Genomic DNA, 18,333 nt, shown 5'->3' on the forward strand with positions numbered 1-18,333 from the left:
ATGCAGTTGACCAACTGATGACACCATCTCCACAGCCTATGGACGCAGCAAAGTATGACACTACCCCAAGCCCACAAATTAAGTCAGCTTCCAAGAGGAGCCGAACAGACATCCAGTAAAAACATCAGTGCAGCGACATCATGTCAATCAGGGGATTGTTGATTACACCAACGACAATTGAACAATGCAACTTAAGAATATATTACAGCAGTATTAGACATCGGACGGCATAATATTAATCCGTGCTACATTTTGTTCATAAACTAGGTTTATGATGAGCATCATCGAATAAAATGCGCAAACTATTTATTTTAGACACCAATGTACTGCCACCAGACATACTTCCAATGTAAACATTTGTTGGCATCAATGATACTGTGATTGGTCAAGAAACATTCAGATATCTTTTAAGCACCGGGTCTTCTTGCTAGGAGGCATCTCTTCCTCTGGCCAATCTTCGGAAATTGGATCCCTCAGTGAAGAGTCAAGAGTCCTTCTCTTGTCTTTCCTCGATATCCAAGCATTAAGCCCAGTGCTAGGAGGTCGACCACCCTTCATTGTCCTTGGAGGGCACGATAAAGGCACCGGCCCAGCATCATCATGCAAACTACACTGATACTGTCCATCAAATGGTGGATCCTCCCGCTGCGTTCGGTCAGCGGGCCTCAACGCTTCCATAGCATTCCTGAACATCTGCTCATCCACCGGTGAAGGTCCATGCACAATTTGAAGAGTCTGCAACATCAAAGCCTTCTTCCTCATTTGGTCTGCATCTGAAGCTATATCAGTTTGTTCTCCATGAGCTTTGTAAACAACCGCCTCCTTTGTCCATCTTCTCATTATATTAAACTTTGGAATTTCTTGCCTATCCAAATGTAACAAAACCTGGAACAGAAAAATAGGGGAAAGATTATACAAACACACGTATATATCAACGAGCGAAAAAATAACTCTCCCATTAATAATTGCAGCAAAGTACAATGTACTTAAGCACACAAAAAAGGAGTAAATCATATTACCTTTAGAGCATGCCGGCACAGCATACCTAGATGCTCATACAGACCACACTGGCAAGACATGAAATCCTCTCCGTGCAGAGTAACAACATATTTTTTTTGTACACCATCTGAGCTCAACTTCGCAGAGGAAACAATGAACCTGTCATTGCCATCTTCCCTCTGAACACAAAACTTCCCAGCCTCGAATAACTCATCATAAAATTTCTCATACATTGCACGAGTATACACTAAATCGGCATGCTCTTCAATCGGAGCCCCTACCCTCATTCTCCTTGTAACCTGAACAATGTATATTAATCAATTCAGAAAAAGTCCAAAACGAAAAAAGATGGATACATTTGCCTAATAACAATGGAGAATGATAAAAGGGATACACCATTTACTTACCATTTTTGTTACATGTTGCTCCCGAGCCTCTTGCTCTGTCCGATCACAAAGGAACTCATTGAACTTGCTTACAAACAGGTGCATAGGCGCAGCCTTCTGAATATACCTCTTAAGCATGTGATTTGCACTTTCACTCCTTTGCGTGCTCGTCATCCCAGCACAAAAAACACTCATAAAGTATGGTTTGGCCCATTTTTCCCTATGCTTGTAAAGTCTTAGCATATACTTGCTCTTCACAAGCCGGTACTTTATGATCAACTTCTTCCACGACAATTCAAAACTATCAACACATGTCTCGTTGGTGATGAGATTATAGAAATCACTTTTGAATTGCTTGTGTCTCGCAATAACTTTCCCTAACTTCTTCTTAGCACTCTTCAAGACATGCCAACGACACCATCGATGACGTGTCCCAGGCAAAACAGTACGAATTGCCTTTCCCATTGCCGCGCATTGATCTACACATCATTCAAGCCAGAAAAAGCAACGGGCTAAAAAAAACTCAAACTAAACCACTAGAAAAAAGTCACATAGTACTACATACAACATACTTTCATACAGAAAAATGCATCAAAATTATGCAATTAGGCCCCCCTACTTGTGTGAACTTAACTCACCTGTCAGCACAGTTATTGGAACTGATCCATCCATCATCTCGATGAAATTTTGAAATGCCCATTGGAAGTCTTCTGCTGTCTCAGTAGACAAAAGAACGCCACCAAAAATAATTGACTGAAAATGGCAATTAACACCGATAAAAATTCCAAACGGCAAGCTGTACAAATTGGTACGATAGGTTGTATCAAATGTGACAACATCACCGAAGTTCTTGTAATCCATCCTATTCTTTCCAGTACACCAAAGCATAGATTTAACTGTGCCCTTCTCATCAACCTTGAACCTCACTTCCATAAGTGGATCTTTGATTTTCATTTCCCGTAAAAGTTGGACAGTTTTACCAATGTCATCAGCCATATTTTCCCTTGCTACCTTCGCGCAGAGTGATCTGATGGTCTCTTTACGAACTGGATTCATAGCACTACTATCTGTGACACCAATAATGCTGCAAACCCTTCCAATACTGACATTGTTGTCTCGAAGTTTCTTGATGAAATACTTAGTGCTCGGATCAATCATGCTGTGAGAATTCCACTGTTTCTTCTCTGCATACCCCTCTGATAATTTGTGGTTGTGGCTTGTGCTAACTCGACTAATGTACCACCCATGATCACTTGTTCTCAGCAGCCTTATCATAACTTTACATCCAGTCCTGATAGACGCACAATTCTTGGTTCGCGGTGATCCCTGACAAATTTGTCCCAACGCTTAATTATTTATGATTTAGAAACATACAACGAATGATTAACAATAATATAACACCAGCAACAAGGAGGGAAAATAAAAGAGAGCGAAAAAAAGAGAGCTGAATCGACACTAACCTCACAAGAACAAACAATATCTTGCCTGGTTGTGTACCCTTTATTATTCTTGTTGCTACGACCATAACGAATTCCAAACCCAATCTCCCATGAATAAAGATTAAAGAAATCTCTCGCCTCTTCGCTACTACTGAATAATGTACCCTCCAGAGGTTGGAAAATTGGAGATCCTCGATTCCTAGCTGCTTGGCTCAGTGCCCTTGTAATCGCACTCTCCTCGTTTACAGCAATCCGCTCGGACGGGCCTTCCCTAGCTGATTTCCTACAAGACCAACGAAATTTGGATGGTGAATATAACAAACGATCGAGCAAAAAAAACGAAGTTCCGAAATTTGAAACGATGTAGATGTACTAACCTCGTCCAACCTATCCGTCGCTCGGTGATCACATTACCAGCCTCCAATGCAAGCTCAACTTCCTCTGCTCCAGCTTCTCCACCCTCCTGTCCATTTCCTTCAATCTGACCTGAATCAACTCCCACAAATTTGTCCCGAATCATCTCTGCTACTCCCAAATCTAGATCTATATTCATGATTCCCTCTTGTTCTGGTGAAACCTGGGTTAAGCGAGGGCGACTGGTGAAACCTGGGTTAAGCAAGGGCGAGTTTAACTGGACGCATCGCAATCCATGGGGATTGCTCTAACGAGGAGACCGCAAGGAAATAACTCGTATAAATCGAGCTACAAAACAGTGCTGGTCTCGTATCCTTATCCTCGCCTGTACGAAGCTGAACGCTTGCAGGCTAAGCCTCGATTATAGACTTTTTTAAAAAAAATAATAAAGTAATTCTTTTAAAACCTGTTCGGTGAGAACAGCCAATGTGAAAACGAGTTGCCGGCCCGCTTGCCCAGTTTGACTTCCTGCGCGCGAGGCATCAAACGTTGGCTATTCTTCCGTCACCTCAAACGTCGGCGCGAATCTAAATGACAAATGCCTGACCGTCGATGGGGGTGGGTACGTCCGCCATAGGACACCAAAACATTTGGCGTCCTCCGAGCCGGCGGAAGTCTACGTCCATGTCCATGTCCATGTCCATCTTCTCTCCTACTCCCCTACTCGAAAAGGGATCAGAAAAGCGGGGGACGGCGGTGGCTTCGGACGGCGTGAATGCGCGAGAGGGGAGGTTCGCTTTGCGAGCTCCTCTTGCTTGCTTTTATGCACGGAGGACCCGAGAGTCCGAACTGGACGCCGAGTCCGAAGAGATGAGCCGTAGGCATGCAGTATCGAGATTGATTATCAGCAAAATGACGACACTGCACCAAGCTTGTAATTACAAGGTCTGCAACGATCTATATCTGTACACAGCATATGGCCTGCACGTGCCCGGTGAACTCCGGCGGCGCGGCGGCGTGCGTCCACGACGGCGCCGCCGCCCCGCCGTGGCTCAGCACGTACACGGTCTGCTCGGCGCCGGGGCACGCGGAGCCGACGACAGCCACGCGGCCGTCCCCGAAGGCTGCGACCTCCGCCGCCGCCGCGCGCCCGTCCTCCGGCACGCGCGCCACGGCTCGCCACACGCCGCCCTCGCCGGCGTCCCGCGCCATGACGTGCCCGTCGCGGAGCATGTACATCCCGCTGTCGATGCTGGTCCCCGGCGCGGCGCAGCAGGTCCTCGGGCACGCGCCGTCTTCGATCACCCGTTCCGTCACGGGCCCCCACGACCAGGTGGCCGGGTCGAACGCCTCGGCGGAGCCCGCGAACCGCCCCTGCGCCTCCGTCGGGTACCCGCCGAGCGCGACGAACCGGGCGCCGGCGCGGACGCCCCTGGCCTCGTCCCGCTCCCGCGCCATGTCCGGCAGCGCCGCCCACGCGTCGGCCTCGGCGTCGTAGGCCGCCGCCGACCGCAGCGCGTTCTTCTCCTCGTCGTGGCCGCCCGCGACGAACACCCTGCCGCCGGCCGCCGCGCACGCGAAGAAGGACCGCCGCGGCGGCGGCATGTCCGCGCCGCGGCGCCAGAGGCCGGCCACGAAGTCGTACACGTGCACCGCGGCCGTCGGCGCCCACGTCTCGGGGTCCCACCCGCCCAGCACCACCAGCTTCGTCGCCGGGCCCTCGCCGACCGCAACGAGCTGGCAGAACAGCGGGAGGCCGCCGCCGCCGCCGGGGATGGCCGGCAGCGGCGTCCACGTGCCGGCGGCCGGGTCGTGCAGCACGAGGCGGTAGGAGTAGCCCCCCGCGGCGGCGTACTTGCGCGCCGGGCCGGAGCCCGCGAGCGGGGGCCGCGCCTGCGCGAGCGCGAGGAGCGGCCGGCGCCGGCGGAGGCGGTGGTGGAAGGGCGACTCGACCTCCGCCTTCCACCCGCGCGAGACGCGGCGCGACGCGGGGAGCTGGTCGAACCCGAGCCGCACCAGGCACTCCCGGGCCAGGTCCTCCGGGAGCCCCGGGATGAGGTCGCCCGTGCCCGACGGCTCGGGCGCCGCCGCGGGCTCTTGCTTGCGATCGCCGGTGTCCGGAGTGGGAATCATCTCGTGAGTGGTGGTGATGGTGGTGTGTGTGGGAGAGCGCGCCGGCCGGAGGGTTTATAAAGGCGGGGGTTTTGGCGGGAGACGGTAATGGACGGGATCAGGCTGGTCGCAGTTGGATTGGATCGGACAGAGGCGTCGACGGCAGCGGCCGTCCACGGGAATGGGCGGAATGGCCTGGGATTGCGACGGCGGGGTCGTGGGTTTCGATCCCGGCCGGTGTCCTTTTCGGCGGGGCCTCGGTTTGTTGAAAACCGTGTCTGTCTGTCCCCGTTGGTTTCGAAGCAGTCACACAACTCGCATACTGCTTGTAATAAATCATTGTATGCACTACTAAATACTTGCAGCTAGTCATTCTTGCACTCCGTTAGTTCCAAACAAACTATACTGATGATAAAGATAAAGAAAAGGTGAGACGGTCAACACTCCAATTCAAACGCTTATCCAAATGGTGTCGAGAAATGAAATTGTAGGCACTCCTTCTCCTTTCCTTTCTTTTCCTTTCCTTTTCTTCTCTTCTCTTCTCTGAATTTTGCGAAATGGACACTCTTTTTACTAATAAAAGGTAAAAAAATGTTGGGTGCACCTAAATTATCTTTTTAACAGGTTTGTAGTAGGTACTATGTGGTCTAAAACATACTGCTCCGAAGTCCGAACACCCGGATTAACAACGAGCACGGCCTCTGCTCTGAGTAGCAAGAGAGCTGGTCACGCGTCTTCTCTCTGAGCTCTGTCCACGAACGTGGCGCTTCGATCGAGCTTTACTTCGTTGCAAGCAAAGTTGCAAATCCTGTCCATAAGAAGATAAGCATGCCCTGCCGATGATGCACACACCATCATTGCATAACTAGATCTTCAATTTCAGTGAGACGCACAACTGTTAATGGAGTTATCTCTGCATCTGGTTCTTCAGATATACTACTTGTCACGGGGCCCCGGTCATGTGACAGAGATGGCAGTGGCTAGTGGCCACTGGCATGGGGGAGGCGGGAAGGCAAGCAGCAAGCTAGCTCTGGCTGCACCCAGGAGCCAATGCCATGGGCCATGGCAAATGGCCCATGCAATGTGTCATGTGTGTGTGATCATAGTTGCCGGGAGCGCTTGTAGCTTATCCAGGAAGGCCGCTCGGCTGTCCCAGTGGCGAAGTGGCAGCAGATAGATAGGGAGATTGCACGTTGCAAGTGATGCGAACTTGGGATTTTTTTTAAAAAGGATGAGAACTTGGGATGACTGCGTATGGATCGCGGACAGGAGCTGGTGATGCGACATGGGGTTGCGATCGTCGTCCCCAAAACGACGGCGAGTCCTGTGACCGGCAGCCCCCCCCCCCCCCCCCCCCCCCCCCCCCCCGCGCTGCTGTGCTGGTGGCTCTGCCGTCCTCACCCGCGTCCCCCGCGCGCCGTGGCTCCTGGGCCCTGTATGTTGCGTTGACTAGTTGACCCAGCTTACACGCAGACAGGACGACCACCGACGGCGTGGTTGGCTGGCCGTGCCCTTTGCGTTTGCTCGTCCGAACTCGACGCAAAAGGATTATCTTATCAGACAAATGAATAATCAATTTTTTACTCTGCAAATTGCTGAAAGTGAGCAGCACGAACTAGTGGATAATCGATTTTGCTTTGCACTTTATATGAAAAGAATATGCATGATCTCGCTCCCGACTAGCTGGACTTCTTATTTAACCATATTGGGCTTCGGAATCCTTGTATTTGGGCTTCGGCATTCAGGCTTCGAATCATTTTGGTAACTGAGCTTCAGAATTCAGCCTTCAAAGTATTGTCGTAATTGAGCTTCGGTATCATGATCAATTTTATCTCTTCGGAATCATTTTTTTCACCCTTCACCGGTGACTCGACGCTAGCTTTACCACTAGAAAGTCGCGCTTCACTCTGATCTTTGTCAGTGTTGCCATGATAAGGTACTCTTAAGATTTACCTTTTATGTACCATAGATATACGTTGTATTATTCATAGTCAGTAGTCATCCTGCAACTATAATTTATATCAATCAAGTTTGGGATATGTTTGATTTTTGAAGGTAACGACTTGTTACAAATCTGGTCAACAGTGGAGTTATTCTAAAGTATTTACCATAATCTTAAGCACTTTGTCCAATTGTGCACTTCCAAACCTATTCATATTCTTATATTCTTGAAGTTCAAATACTTGTTATCTAATGGTTGATTTTGTGTCCGGGGCTACCGGCGGTAGTGACTAGTGGCTTCCAGTGGCGGCAGCTTCCAACTTCCGAGCACGAGCACGGGCACGAAGTTGTTGTGGGCGGCGGCTGTGGGTTCGGCGCGGCTCCACGTCCGACTTTGGCGGAGAACGGCAAGTGCGCTCGGAATAGCGTAATAGGACGGTGAGGCAGCTGGCGGCGGACAGGCATCGCAAAACGGGGTCCACTGGTCAGTGAGTAATAACAGACCAAAGTCAACAGTACCGTAGAAACGGTCTGCTCTTTATAAGTAGGTAAAGATTTCTGTATTCGACCATCCTAAACTGAATCTACCGACCACGTTGAACTAACCTTAGAATAAAGAAGGTAATATAGATCATTTCATGAAGCATTAGGACAAAAAATATAATAAAAACAATTCCAGAATAGGTTGGACTTGCTTTGGAGCCTCCCGTGCATGAGCAGCCAAGCAAAGAATTGTACCCGCGGTGGTGCACAGGAGCGCCAGAAGGTCCCCGTGCTGGGATCAGGTGGGTCTTGCTGGACTTGATCATCTTGTACAGTCGGATGTGTGCAGAGTACCATTCTCTCTTGCAAATGCAGAGTTCCGTCCATCTCTGTTGTCTGTCAACACTACATGAGACAAGAGTTCATTGACGGTGGCCAGTTTCAGTGTCGCCTCTGCAGTCAGCCGAGGGACAAGATGACAGCGCAGGCCTTCTGCAACAATCAGGTGGACAGGTTGTTTTGGATGCTTGCAGTGGCTGTATCAATATATAGGATGTAGCTAGATCGATGGTTGTTCACCTTGGTGTTGAACATGTAGATGTGGCAGTCGCCGATCTTGCCGCCGGAGAGGGGACGAGGTCGAGCCGGAGGTCGTCCAGCGCGCGCGACGCGGCCGCGAGGCACCCGTCCCGCCGGCGCTTGGTGGCGAGCTTGATGTTCACGTCCTCCTCCATGATCCGCACGTCCACGGACGTGTCCTTGCTCCGGCGCTGGATGTACGTGCTCCGGATCGGCTGCCGCTGCTGCGCGGCCGCCGCCGGCGGCGGCGCCACCTCGCCCTCCGAGCTCTCGGCCTCACCCGCCACCGGCGCCGCCACGTCCACCACGTCCCCCTGCAGCTCCATCCGCCGCCGCTTCTTCCCCACCAGCAGCGTCAGCTCCTCCACCGTCCTCCCCAGCTCCTGGATGTACTCGATCGCGTCCGAGATCACCGTCGCCTTATCATCCTGTGCCAAAAATATATAATAGGGAAAAATCTCGAGATTTAATTTACTCAGATGAACAGGAGAAGTAATTTGGACAGCTTAATTACCTTTGTACGGTTGGGGATGAGGAGCCTAAGGGCGGTGTACTTCTCGGTGAGCCGCAGCCGGCGCTGCTTCTCCTTCTCGACGCCGCCGTTGGCTGGCCCACCATGGAAGCCGCCGCCGCTCATCAGCGCCCTGCTTCGCTTCCTGCCGCCGGTGGCCCGTGGCGGCGGGGAGCTCTCAAAGGGCCCCGCGGGCATGTAGGCAGCAGCCGACTCGTCGTTGGTGGCGCTGAAGACGAGGGCGCCGGTCCCTGCCCCGCGGAGGTACGGCTCGGCGGCGGCGTAGTGGCCGACGCCGTTGCAATAGTCGCGCAGCATGTTCATGGTGTGCTGCTGGTGGGTGGGGGGCAGCGGCTCGTACTGCACCGCCGGCTGGTGAGGATCAGCGGCGGCGCCGAAGAAGTAGTCGATGGTGGGCTGCGGCATGACGGTGGACACCGCCGCGGCGGCGGCGAGGGAGTGTAGCAGGTGGAAGCTGAGCTCCGTCGGGATGGCCGCAACGCCGGCGGAGGCGGTGAGGTGCGGCTGGCCGGCGTCCAGGTCGCGGCTCTCGTGCGCCATCAGGTGCTCGCACTGCGGGTGATACATCCTGCTTAATTGCAACTTACTGAAACACAAAAACAAACTGGATCAGTAGTACATATACAGTATAACACAAGCAGAACATGCATGCTCACCAAATAAATAAAGTATATGCAAATGGGAAAGGTAAAATGCATGCATCTTAGAAGATTATTTTAAGAAAATATTTTTTAAAAAAAACACGTTTGTGTCAAAGTACTCTTCCATGTTCTTAATTTCAAATTTGTACACATTGGATTTTATAACAGCAAGGACTTAACTACCTACTAGCAATTAAGCGACCGAGTTGCAAAAATGGAAGACAGGACTAGGTCGAGAACGAGAGTGCACCGCCTTGGCTCACAGATCAAGTGAAGTAAAACAACTCAAAACGTACGTCTATAAAGTTATCTGATCATTGACTGAACACAGCAGGAACACATCACCCATGGTTCTGAAAGAAAATAAGAGGTGCGCACAGAAAGTAAAAAAGAAGGCAAGATGCAGTAGCCAAAGAACAAATCACGGATCCAATTGATGAACAAAGTCGAGCAGTTGCAACCAAAAGAGGTGCCGATGATTGTTCGAGAAGTAAAGAAACTAAACCGATCAAACAAATAAGACAACTTCAAAATAGATTCTGTGTGCAAAATGGATGAGTACTGGCTGGGTTGGGATACATCATGGGTTCAGTACATGCATGTGGTTCCAGCCTTGCTCTAGAAAAAGTTGTCTTGCATATACATATACACTAGAGAAAGCAAAGCAGAGGCGGCCTGAGGAAGAACAACTTAGATCATCATCAGTGCATCTGATCGAGAAAACAACTTAGATTTGAGGGAAAGGAATTTAGGAGATGTGGTTGGCAAAGTAAAAATTAAAGGAAGCAACAAAACAAGTCTAGCAGCTATATGCATGCATGGCCCAAAGAACAAATACAGAGACAAGCTATCAACAACAAGAGTACCAAACCTTTTCTTCAGAGATACCAGCAGCAACGCAGTAATTCAGTGCAAGATTAAACAAGATAGTAGCGAGCTGAGGTTGGTTAAGCTAGCTAGCTCCTGCGGCTGAAATGAAGTGAAGGGATGTAGAGAGGAGAGAGGGGTGGTATATAGAAGTGGCAACCGTGACATTGGGCAGGAGAAATGTTGAGGAGGTGGGGAACGATTTTTCCAATGAAGCTTCTACACACTCTTCCATTCCTTAGCATATACATATACAAGGTACAAATTACAAGAAAACCCCTCTATACTTTACTATTTACTGAAAGAACCATCAACACTCCCCCTCAAGCTGGGGCAAATATATCTAAAAGCCTCATCTTGTTACAGATTTTCACAAAAGACACCACATTAACACCCTTGGTTAAAACATCAGCTAATTAATCTCCAGATTTAACAAGGTTAATTCGTAACATCCCCTCATCCAATTTCTTCTTGATGAAATGCCTATCTATCTCAACCAATCCGTTGAGATAACTTGCGGGCCCCCACACCCTTATTTTGGTTTGGTATTCACCAGATTATCTTATCAGACAAATGAATAATCAATTTTTTGCTCTGCAAATTGCTGAAAGTGAGCAGCACAAACTAGTGGATAATCGATTTTGCTTTGCACTTTATTATATAAAAAAATATGCATGCTCTCTCTCATAAAAGTTTTCGAGCATTTAATTTTTGACCTTCGGTACCTAACCACCACAACTTATTTTGGTCTTGGCATTTAATACCTAAGCCACCTGCATGCGTACTTTTGTATAACTATTTTCACTAACGCTTGGTGATTAAATGAGCATATCCAGCCAATTCGCCGGCATCGATAGGGCCATTGGCCTTCGGCATTTCCTATCTGCAGTGGCTTCGGTGGTGCAGTAGATGCACCTCGAGCAGTCCATGGCCTGGCCAGCTCGATCGGGACAACGGCTTGACTGTTGTTGTGGTATGAATATGATGCAACCTGCTATAGGCCACAAAAGGAAGGCCAACGCCGTCCTTCCAGCACGCCTACAGGGCTCTCGGCGCCCACCTGGCAGGTGGGGCCTGCCCCTTCCCCAACCTCCCGCCAGGGGAGCCCCGGCCCCGTGCCGCGCACCGGCCCCGGCGAGCTCGCTCCTGCAGCTGCCCCGCAGGGGCATCCTCGTGGCCACTGGCGACGCCCCGCCACGCCTCCACCTCCGTCTCCGCGACCGCCTGCTGGAGCCGCTCGCCGAGCTCCGCACTGCACGCAGCCCAGGCTGGCCTGCGCCACCCGCAGGCGCCGCGCCACCGCGCGCCCCACCGCCAACCCCACAGGCCGCATCGAGCCGCCGCCGGTGAACACCGAGCTTCCAGCGCCACTGTCTCTACCCCCTTGGTCAGAACCTTCGCGGCTATGATCGAACCGCCCACGCACAGCCATGGTTGGTGCTTGGCCGGCGCTCGGCTCCCGCCCACGACGAGCGGAGGCGGCCATGGTGCGAGCACCGCGTTCCCGGCGATGGGCCGGCGAACGTGGAAAGATAGCGCAAGCATGAGCTTCAGGGGATTATGGTGAGCCGATTTTTGTACTTGGTTCGAGCGGAGGGAGGCCAGGATTGGGTCGTCGGCATGGAGGCGGATCTAGGCAGGGAGGAAGAGCCGGCGGCCGGGGAATCCTTGATTCCCGGTCGGGCAGTGGTCTGAGCTCGCCATGGAGGGGTTGGGGAGGGAGCTAGGGAGGTGGGTGAACTTTAGGCGCGAGGGATTTGGAAACGGTGGATGGAGGGCGACGAATTTTACCGGCGGCCTGAGCTGCTCGTGCGAGTTGCGCACGGCCAGAGGAAGAAGAAGGGTTGCTACCAGTCGAGGACTCGAGGCGCGGGTGGCTGAGTTCGCCGCGAAGCAAGTCGGCGCGATGGGCGACGACCGCTTCCCTCCATGGGCGAGCACATCGGGGAGGATGCGGCAACTCCGGCAAAAGCCAGCGCGATGGGCGACGACCGCTTCCCTCCATGGGCGAGCACATCGGGGAGGATGCGGCAACTCCGGCAAAAGCCAGCGCCCAGCAGAGACCGCCAGTGGCGGAGGCCTCGTGTGTCAGACCCGGAAGCGGGGGGTCATGGTGAGAATTTTACCGGCGGCCTGAGACTGAGAGTGGATGAGTCCCATGGCTGCCCTTCAAGTTCCAGCGGCAGCCGACTATGGCTGGGCAAAATACCCGAAACCCGAAATCCGAGCCCGAAAAACCCGAGCCCGAACCCGAAAAACCCGAACCCTAATCCAGGTTTCAAGCCACGGTACCCGAAATTATTACGGGTAATTCGGGTATTGGGCCACGGTACCCGAAATACCCGAACAAACCCGAACAAAAGACTAGCCCAAAATTATTATTCATTCGGCCCACTCATATTTTGAGCCCAGCCCACCAAACCCTTCCACTTGGACTAACCCTAACCCTGTCAATCCCCTCAGTCCCTCGCGCCTCCAGTCCAACCCCTCATGCCGCCGCCGTCCGTCCACGCCTCCACGGACTCCACGCCCAGCGCCCAGCCGCACCCCATCTGCCGCGCCGACCGTCTTGCCACCACCCCGACCACCGCCGCAGCGCCCAACCCCCGCCCACACCCCGGCCGCCGCCGCCGCGCCGATCCCCAGCCCCCACCCTGGCCGTCGCCGACTCGCCGCCGCGTCCACCCCCAGCACCCACCCCGGCCGCCGCCGCGTCCACCCCCAGCACCCACCCCGGCCGCCGCCGCCGCGTCCCCCTCCAGCCCCCACCCCGGCCGCCGCCGCCGCGTCCACCCCAGCCCCCACCTCGGCCGTCGCGGCACCCCAGCCCCCACCCCGGCCGCCGCCGCGCGCCCACTCCGAGCAGTCAGCGGCTCAGCGCCGACGCAGGTGCCGCCCCCGCCCCCGCCGGCCGCCGGTCTCCTCGCCTCTCGACGCACGCCTGCGCCATGGAGACGCTCTCGGCGTAGGCACTGCTCCAGCCGTGGGGCGTGACCGAGCCGCCGCCGCCGCCCCCGCTGCCGCCGGTCATCACCACCTCGCCTCCGACGCTCGCCATGGAGACGTACAAATTTCGGGTAGTTCGGGGTAACCCGAACCCGAACCCGAATTTTCGGGTACCCGAAATGTCGGGTTTTCATTATTTCGGACAAATTTCGGGTTACAGATTTCAAAACCCGAAATTCTCAAAACCCGAAATACCCGACCCGAATTTTTCGGGTTACCCGAATGCCCACCCGTAGCCGACTTCATCGACGTCATTGACTACCTCGGTCACGCGCTTAAGATCAGGTTAGAGCAGCTCCAACAGATTGATCTTCTCCTTTTCTCTTTCTCACCATATAGGAAAATTTCTTTTCTCAATTTCAACATATATGAAAAAAGTGCTCCAGCAGATTGATTTTCCTCTCTTTCTATATGAAAAAGGAGATGTGATGTTTCCCCTTTCTATTGGGGATTAGAGAGAAATTATTGGGGATTGAGAAAAAATAAAGGGGAAAGAGAGATGGAAGATCAATCTGCTGGAATTGCTCTTAGAATTTTCTTCCCCCATATTCCCCATCCCTCCTCCGACCTAGTTGGATTTCCTTAGGATTTTGATCCCTTTTGATTTGATTTTTTTTTTTTCAGAATCAGGTGTGCAGATTTTGTTGACAAGCGGAAGGCTCCTGCAGATGAAAAAGCGCACAAAGGTGAGTCAAATGGATCCCCCTTTCTTAATTCAGCACGCTCTATGGGATGCAGGTGGTTATCCGATGGCAGATGCAGGTTAATAACTCCAACTTGAGGCCTTGTTTCCTCTTAAAAAAAGGTTGACGCCCTGTTGATTTTTGGTGGACAGTTTTTTTTTTTTTTAGATTGCATTTTTGGTGGACAGGTGGCCCAAATCAAACGAGCAACGCTTCAAGGATCAGGCCCATGAACTAATAGGACGGTGGAGGAGGCCTAATAGGACGTTGGCTTTCCAATGGTTAAAAGTTTTTTTTAGAAAGACACCATAAAGCTGTCTCATAATATCTGATTCGTATTAAAGAAACCAATTATAATGATTAAATTAAGAGATGGCAATGGATCTTCCTAAAAAATAAAGAAAGAGATGGCAATGGATACTGGACCGAAATTTTTATCTCATTTGGTTCAACATAGTGCAGGCTAGGCTTGAAATCGGGGGCTCCCCAGTCACCTCACGTCACGGCTCACGGCTCCGGAATCAGCAGGAGAGACGTCCACGTCACGCGGGATCCTCTGCATCAGCCGCCGCGAGTTTTATAGATAAAATCCAGCCAACACTATGCACAATACTGAGTACTCCTACCAATTACAGAGTGCAGGCTATATAAACTTGTAGTAAATGGATTACTGCTTCAAAATGACGGGTCACGCTTCCATCATGATGTGTTTGTTTTTGCTCATCTGAGCCCGGCCGAACATAAGGCCCTCCACAATGTGCTAGTGATGCTCAGAAAAATTGGGTCTCGCAGTGAGTAAACGGGCACTGGAGCTACAGTAGCTGCAAGGTGTGGAAAATGGAGCATCGAAGCTATCAGCAAAAATTGGGACCCACACAAAATAAAAAACACTTCTTCTCGTCCGTTTCTCGTTTCACTGCAACTGTATTTCCAATCCCGCGCCACAGAGGTGATGTCTCCAATCCCGCACCACCGAGGTGAGAGAAAGTAGGGGTGAGCATGCAAAGACCAACAAAATGAATTTTTTACTGAACTAGATAAATGCCCGTGCGTTGCTACGGGTAAAAGTAAACAAATATAGTACTGCATCCTATCATACAACTATAGATGGATTATTGAACCAATATAAGGGTTGAAATTAAGTGCATAAGCTAATCATAGGATAAATCCATACTCAACTGGTAAGCAGACAATGTACCGATTCTTAAATCTTGAATTCGTGCCTGTTCAAACATTAGATAGTTTATTTCCTTTTTATTTTTACCACCTGCTATACATTCCATCAAAAGTCCAAACGGGTGAAAACTAAACTTTTCAGTAGTTAGTTGCCAAACAAAAACGAACATCCAAAATGCTCACCAATTGATTGCGCCAAGTTTCAACATCCATGCATATTTATGACACTCTACTTTTATTCCTCAAACTGCAAACTCTGGTATGTGGTTTGTTGGTAGAGTATGCTATCATAGTTGTGATGCGGCATAGGGCATGTACCCAAGTTTTAAGGATATATTTTTCACGATATATTAAAAAACAGAGGAGTATAGGACTCTATGGAACTGATTCCCTACAAACTCAGAAAGTGTTTCTCCATAGTCTAAAAAATATATATGAAAAGACTATCACTTATCAGTTACAAATCCAAGACAAGAGAACAAGTCTACCACAACTCGTCATGGCTCCAAACAGACAGATTACCAGAGTTTGCAGTTCATTGGACATTGGAGTCTTCTCAGGATCTGAGAGGTGTCTCCTCTTTCTCTTCACGTGCAGATGGGACAAAAAAAATGGATTTCAGTCCACTTCATGGATTGGAGTCCAATTTGGAATAATAGCAAACTCAACATCCATACCTGCACACCGGAAAAGATAAATGAGTTTAATATATTTAGCATTCAGACATCCTATTGCACTATTACAAGAGAGAATTGAAGATGCAAATAGCTGAAACACAAGTTTTATTGGGAACTGATGGCTAGCTGAACCCAGAGTTTACCACACTGTACATGGTGTAAACTATTCTATACACTACCAGAAACAAATGCTTGACAAACGTCCAAAAGATAATTTTCTACTACTTCTGGTGCAACACAAAGGGACATGTTTAGAAATTTCATTACTTGGCACCACAAAACAATGAGATAGGAAACACCCTATTCTTTCACGATGGTACATGATGCAATTGCAATGAAGGGAAAGAAAAAACAAAAATCGCATGTCATGTCCTAAATACAAATAATCAATTAATGTTTGCACAGTTTCTCCATTGTCCCATTACGAGGGCTCGCAGGGCAAGCGACATGCTAATTGGAATAGGGTTTTACCTTTACGCACTTGATTTAAATTGAATAGAAGATTATCAATGCTTAATACAGAATGTGGCACATTCAGTTCAAAGTGCCTGGTATAATATCAAATGAATCGAAGGATTACTTGGACCATGACAATTCACCAAGCTACAACCAGCATAAGGCATGAGTCCAAGAAAACAGATAAGCCATGAACCAAAGAACTCAGCACACTGCAAGCTTTTTCTAATATCAAAATAATATTTAGTCATCATCTGTCACATCAAACGAAAAGGTCATCTAATATGTATTTTAATATGTATGAAAACAATTATGAATATTCAGTCCTATAAGCTAGACATCTGAAGACTCCATATGAAATGCAACATGCTTTTGTCTTGCAGATAATTATAATATTTTAAAAGCTAAATGATGATTCAACCATACTATCATGGGAAAACATGTATAGAGTACAAAAAAGAATAGGCATAAGGATTATCATGTAAAAACATGTCAAACTCAAAAAACAGGCATAGGATTATTCTATACCATTGCACTTATTGATTCAGAACTGAAATTCATTCAAATATGTACAATCCTGATGTACCACTACACAAATACAAATAGTAAACTGCCACTCAAGAATGATTCTACAAACACTCAATTCTTCATACACTCAATTTTTAAATATGTTATTAACTACACCATGGTGGACCACAGATATATAGCACAATAGGAGAAGCTAAATAAATAGAAACCTTGAACTTTCAGTTTCAAGAATAAAGGCATGGCATGTGTCCTACACTGATTATTCAGCTATTGGAAACTTCTTGGAGAGCAAAACACGCATATAGGATGGCGAGATACAGTATAGCAGATACATGTGAACAAATCACTTGAAAAACTCTTCCAAACTGAATTTAAGTTATCCAATCATTTGCATCAAAATAAGGTGCATCCTGCCTACCATACTGAATTGAGAGGGGGGGGGGGGGGGGGGAGGCATGACAACTATGCTACAATGAAACTAACAGAAGTATGTCATAGTGCAAAACATGCACATGCGACAGTAGGACAAGCAGTAGAGCAAATGATATAAACAACTCTACTGAACTGAATCTATATTATCCATCCATTTGCATCAAAATAACTGAAATGCTGCCTGACAACAAAAATTCAGGTGAAACACTAACTTATCAGTGCGCGCAGAAACAAGTCTTGCCATCCTATGCTAATTAATTCAACAATTTGTTGATCCTAATTATTTCACCGCAAATCCACGGGTTAAGCACTAAATGGAAACACCTGATGAGAATTACCCACTAACTATCCAAACCTAACAACTGATGAAACTCACTGAATGGGGCAGAGGTGGTGGTGGAGGAGCTTGGAGGCGTCGCACGCCTGGAGCCGGTGGGCCATGGGCCTCACGTTGGGGAGCAACGGAGCGCTGGGAGGCTGAAGGTGCCCAGTGCGCTCGGAGGCCGGACGTGAGCTTGGAGACGCCGTGCGCCCGGAGCCGGCGGACCGTGGGCCTCTCGTCGGGGAGCCGTGGAGGACTTGGGAGGTGCCGGCTGCCTCGGCGTTGGAGTGATGTGGAGACCGGAGAGACACAGAGCATAGGGGAGGCCGGAGCGCTGAGAGACCAGATGTGGCGACGGCGGGTGCGAGCCAACCCACGGTCGGCGTCGCGGCGAAGAGGCCGGGTGTGGCAGCGCGACGGAGAGGTGGCCGAGGGAGAGGAGAGGACGGCACGAGGGGAGCGGCGGAGCGGCGGCGGCGGTGAGCGAGAGAGGGAGGCGCGAGGGGGACGGCGGAGCGGCGATGGCGAGAGAGAGGGGGGGACGAAAGCACCGGCGAGAGGGCAGGGGTCAGGGATGCGGCGGCGTCGAAGCATGGGGGTGGGCGGTGGGGGCCGGAGGAGGAGGTCGCGAGGCGAGGAGGAGGCAGGGGCGGAGCAACCGTCGGGCACGAGGTCGTGGGGTGGGAGCTGAGGGTCGGGATCGCACGAGATGACGATCAG

At 50.4% G+C, this 18,333-nt stretch overlaps 3 protein-coding genes and 2 long non-coding RNA genes across 6 annotated transcripts; 1 reads left to right on the forward strand and 4 right to left on the reverse strand.

Moving 5' to 3' along the window:
• Window positions 1-305: 305 nt before the first annotated feature.
• LOC120687258 (protein FAR1-RELATED SEQUENCE 5-like) lies at window positions 306-3,785 on the reverse strand. Its single transcript, XM_039969272.1, has 7 exons — window positions 3,645-3,785; window positions 3,202-3,401; window positions 2,846-3,107; window positions 2,024-2,711; window positions 1,407-1,864; window positions 1,020-1,298; window positions 306-885 (listed from the first exon to the last, which is right to left on the reverse strand). Exons 2-7 carry the CDS (start codon window positions 3,375-3,377, stop codon window positions 397-399), a joined length of 2,352 nt encoding a protein of 783 aa, XP_039825206.1. The 5' UTR covers window positions 3,378-3,401; window positions 3,645-3,785; the 3' UTR covers window positions 306-396.
• Window positions 3,786-4,052: 267 nt separating this feature from the next.
• LOC120687358 (F-box/kelch-repeat protein At1g80440-like) lies at window positions 4,053-5,350 on the reverse strand. The gene has a single exon (XM_039969365.1). The coding sequence runs from the start codon at window positions 5,309-5,311 to the stop codon at window positions 4,136-4,138; it is 1,176 nt and encodes a 391-aa protein (XP_039825299.1). The 5' UTR covers window positions 5,312-5,350; the 3' UTR covers window positions 4,053-4,135.
• Window positions 5,351-7,861: 2,511 nt separating this feature from the next.
• On the reverse strand, window positions 7,862-12,590 carry LOC120687436 (transcription factor TIP2-like). Of its 2 annotated transcripts, XM_039969463.1 has the most exons (4): window positions 10,338-12,590; window positions 8,808-9,411; window positions 8,294-8,721; window positions 7,862-8,206 (listed from the first exon to the last, which is right to left on the reverse strand). In XM_039969463.1, exons 2-4 carry the CDS (start codon window positions 9,390-9,392, stop codon window positions 8,137-8,139), a joined length of 1,083 nt encoding a protein of 360 aa, XP_039825397.1. In that variant the 5' UTR covers window positions 9,393-9,411; window positions 10,338-12,590; the 3' UTR covers window positions 7,862-8,136. The 2 variants fall into 2 exon arrangements, with proteins under 2 accessions (XP_039825397.1, XP_039825468.1); XM_039969534.1 differs by having other exon boundaries at window positions 8,808-12,590.
• Window positions 12,591-13,086: 496 nt separating this feature from the next.
• LOC120687640 lies at window positions 13,087-14,714 on the forward strand. Its single transcript, XR_005680803.1, has 3 exons — window positions 13,087-13,624; window positions 13,964-14,025; window positions 14,211-14,714. It is a non-coding gene; the product is annotated as an uncharacterized LOC120687640 (long non-coding RNA).
• Window positions 14,715-15,248: 534 nt separating this feature from the next.
• On the reverse strand, window positions 15,249-18,333 carry LOC120687585. The gene is made up of 2 exons (XR_005680789.1): window positions 17,668-18,333; window positions 15,249-15,875 (listed from the first exon to the last, which is right to left on the reverse strand). It is a non-coding gene; the product is annotated as an uncharacterized LOC120687585 (long non-coding RNA).

Source organism: Panicum virgatum, chromosome 1K (genome assembly GCF_016808335.1).
Source record: "Panicum virgatum strain AP13 chromosome 1K, P.virgatum_v5, whole genome shotgun sequence".
NCBI lineage: Eukaryota > Viridiplantae > Streptophyta > Magnoliopsida > Poales > Poaceae > Panicum > Panicum virgatum.

What these genes read in the sequence shown, in the direction of transcription:
- LOC120687436 (XM_039969463.1), bottom strand. Translation starts at nt 9,392, where the DNA reads ATGTATCACCCGCAGTGCGAGCACCTGATGGCGCACGAGAGCCGCGAC. An exon ending in TCATCCCCAACCGTACAAAG is followed by an intron (nt 8,722 to 8,807) that starts GTAATTAAGCTG and finishes TTTTTGGCACAG; the next exon opens with GATGATAAGGCGACGGTGAT. An exon ending in TCTACATGTTCAACACCAAG is followed by an intron (nt 8,207 to 8,293) that starts GTGAACAACCAT and finishes TGATTGTTGCAG; the next exon opens with AAGGCCTGCGCTGTCATCTT.
- LOC120687358 (XM_039969365.1), bottom strand. Translation starts at nt 5,311, where the DNA reads ATGATTCCCACTCCGGACACCGGCGATCGCAAGCAAGAGCCCGCGGCG.
- LOC120687258 (XM_039969272.1), bottom strand. Translation starts at nt 3,377, where the DNA reads ATGAATATAGATCTAGATTTGGGAGTAGCAGAGATGATTCGGGACAAA. An exon ending in ATATTGTTTGTTCTTGTGAG is followed by an intron (nt 2,712 to 2,845) that starts GTTAGTGTCGAT and finishes CAAATTTGTCAG; the next exon opens with GGATCACCGCGAACCAAGAA. An exon ending in TCCAATAACTGTGCTGACAG is followed by an intron (nt 1,865 to 2,023) that starts GTGAGTTAAGTT and finishes AATGATGTGTAG; the next exon opens with ATCAATGCGCGGCAATGGGA.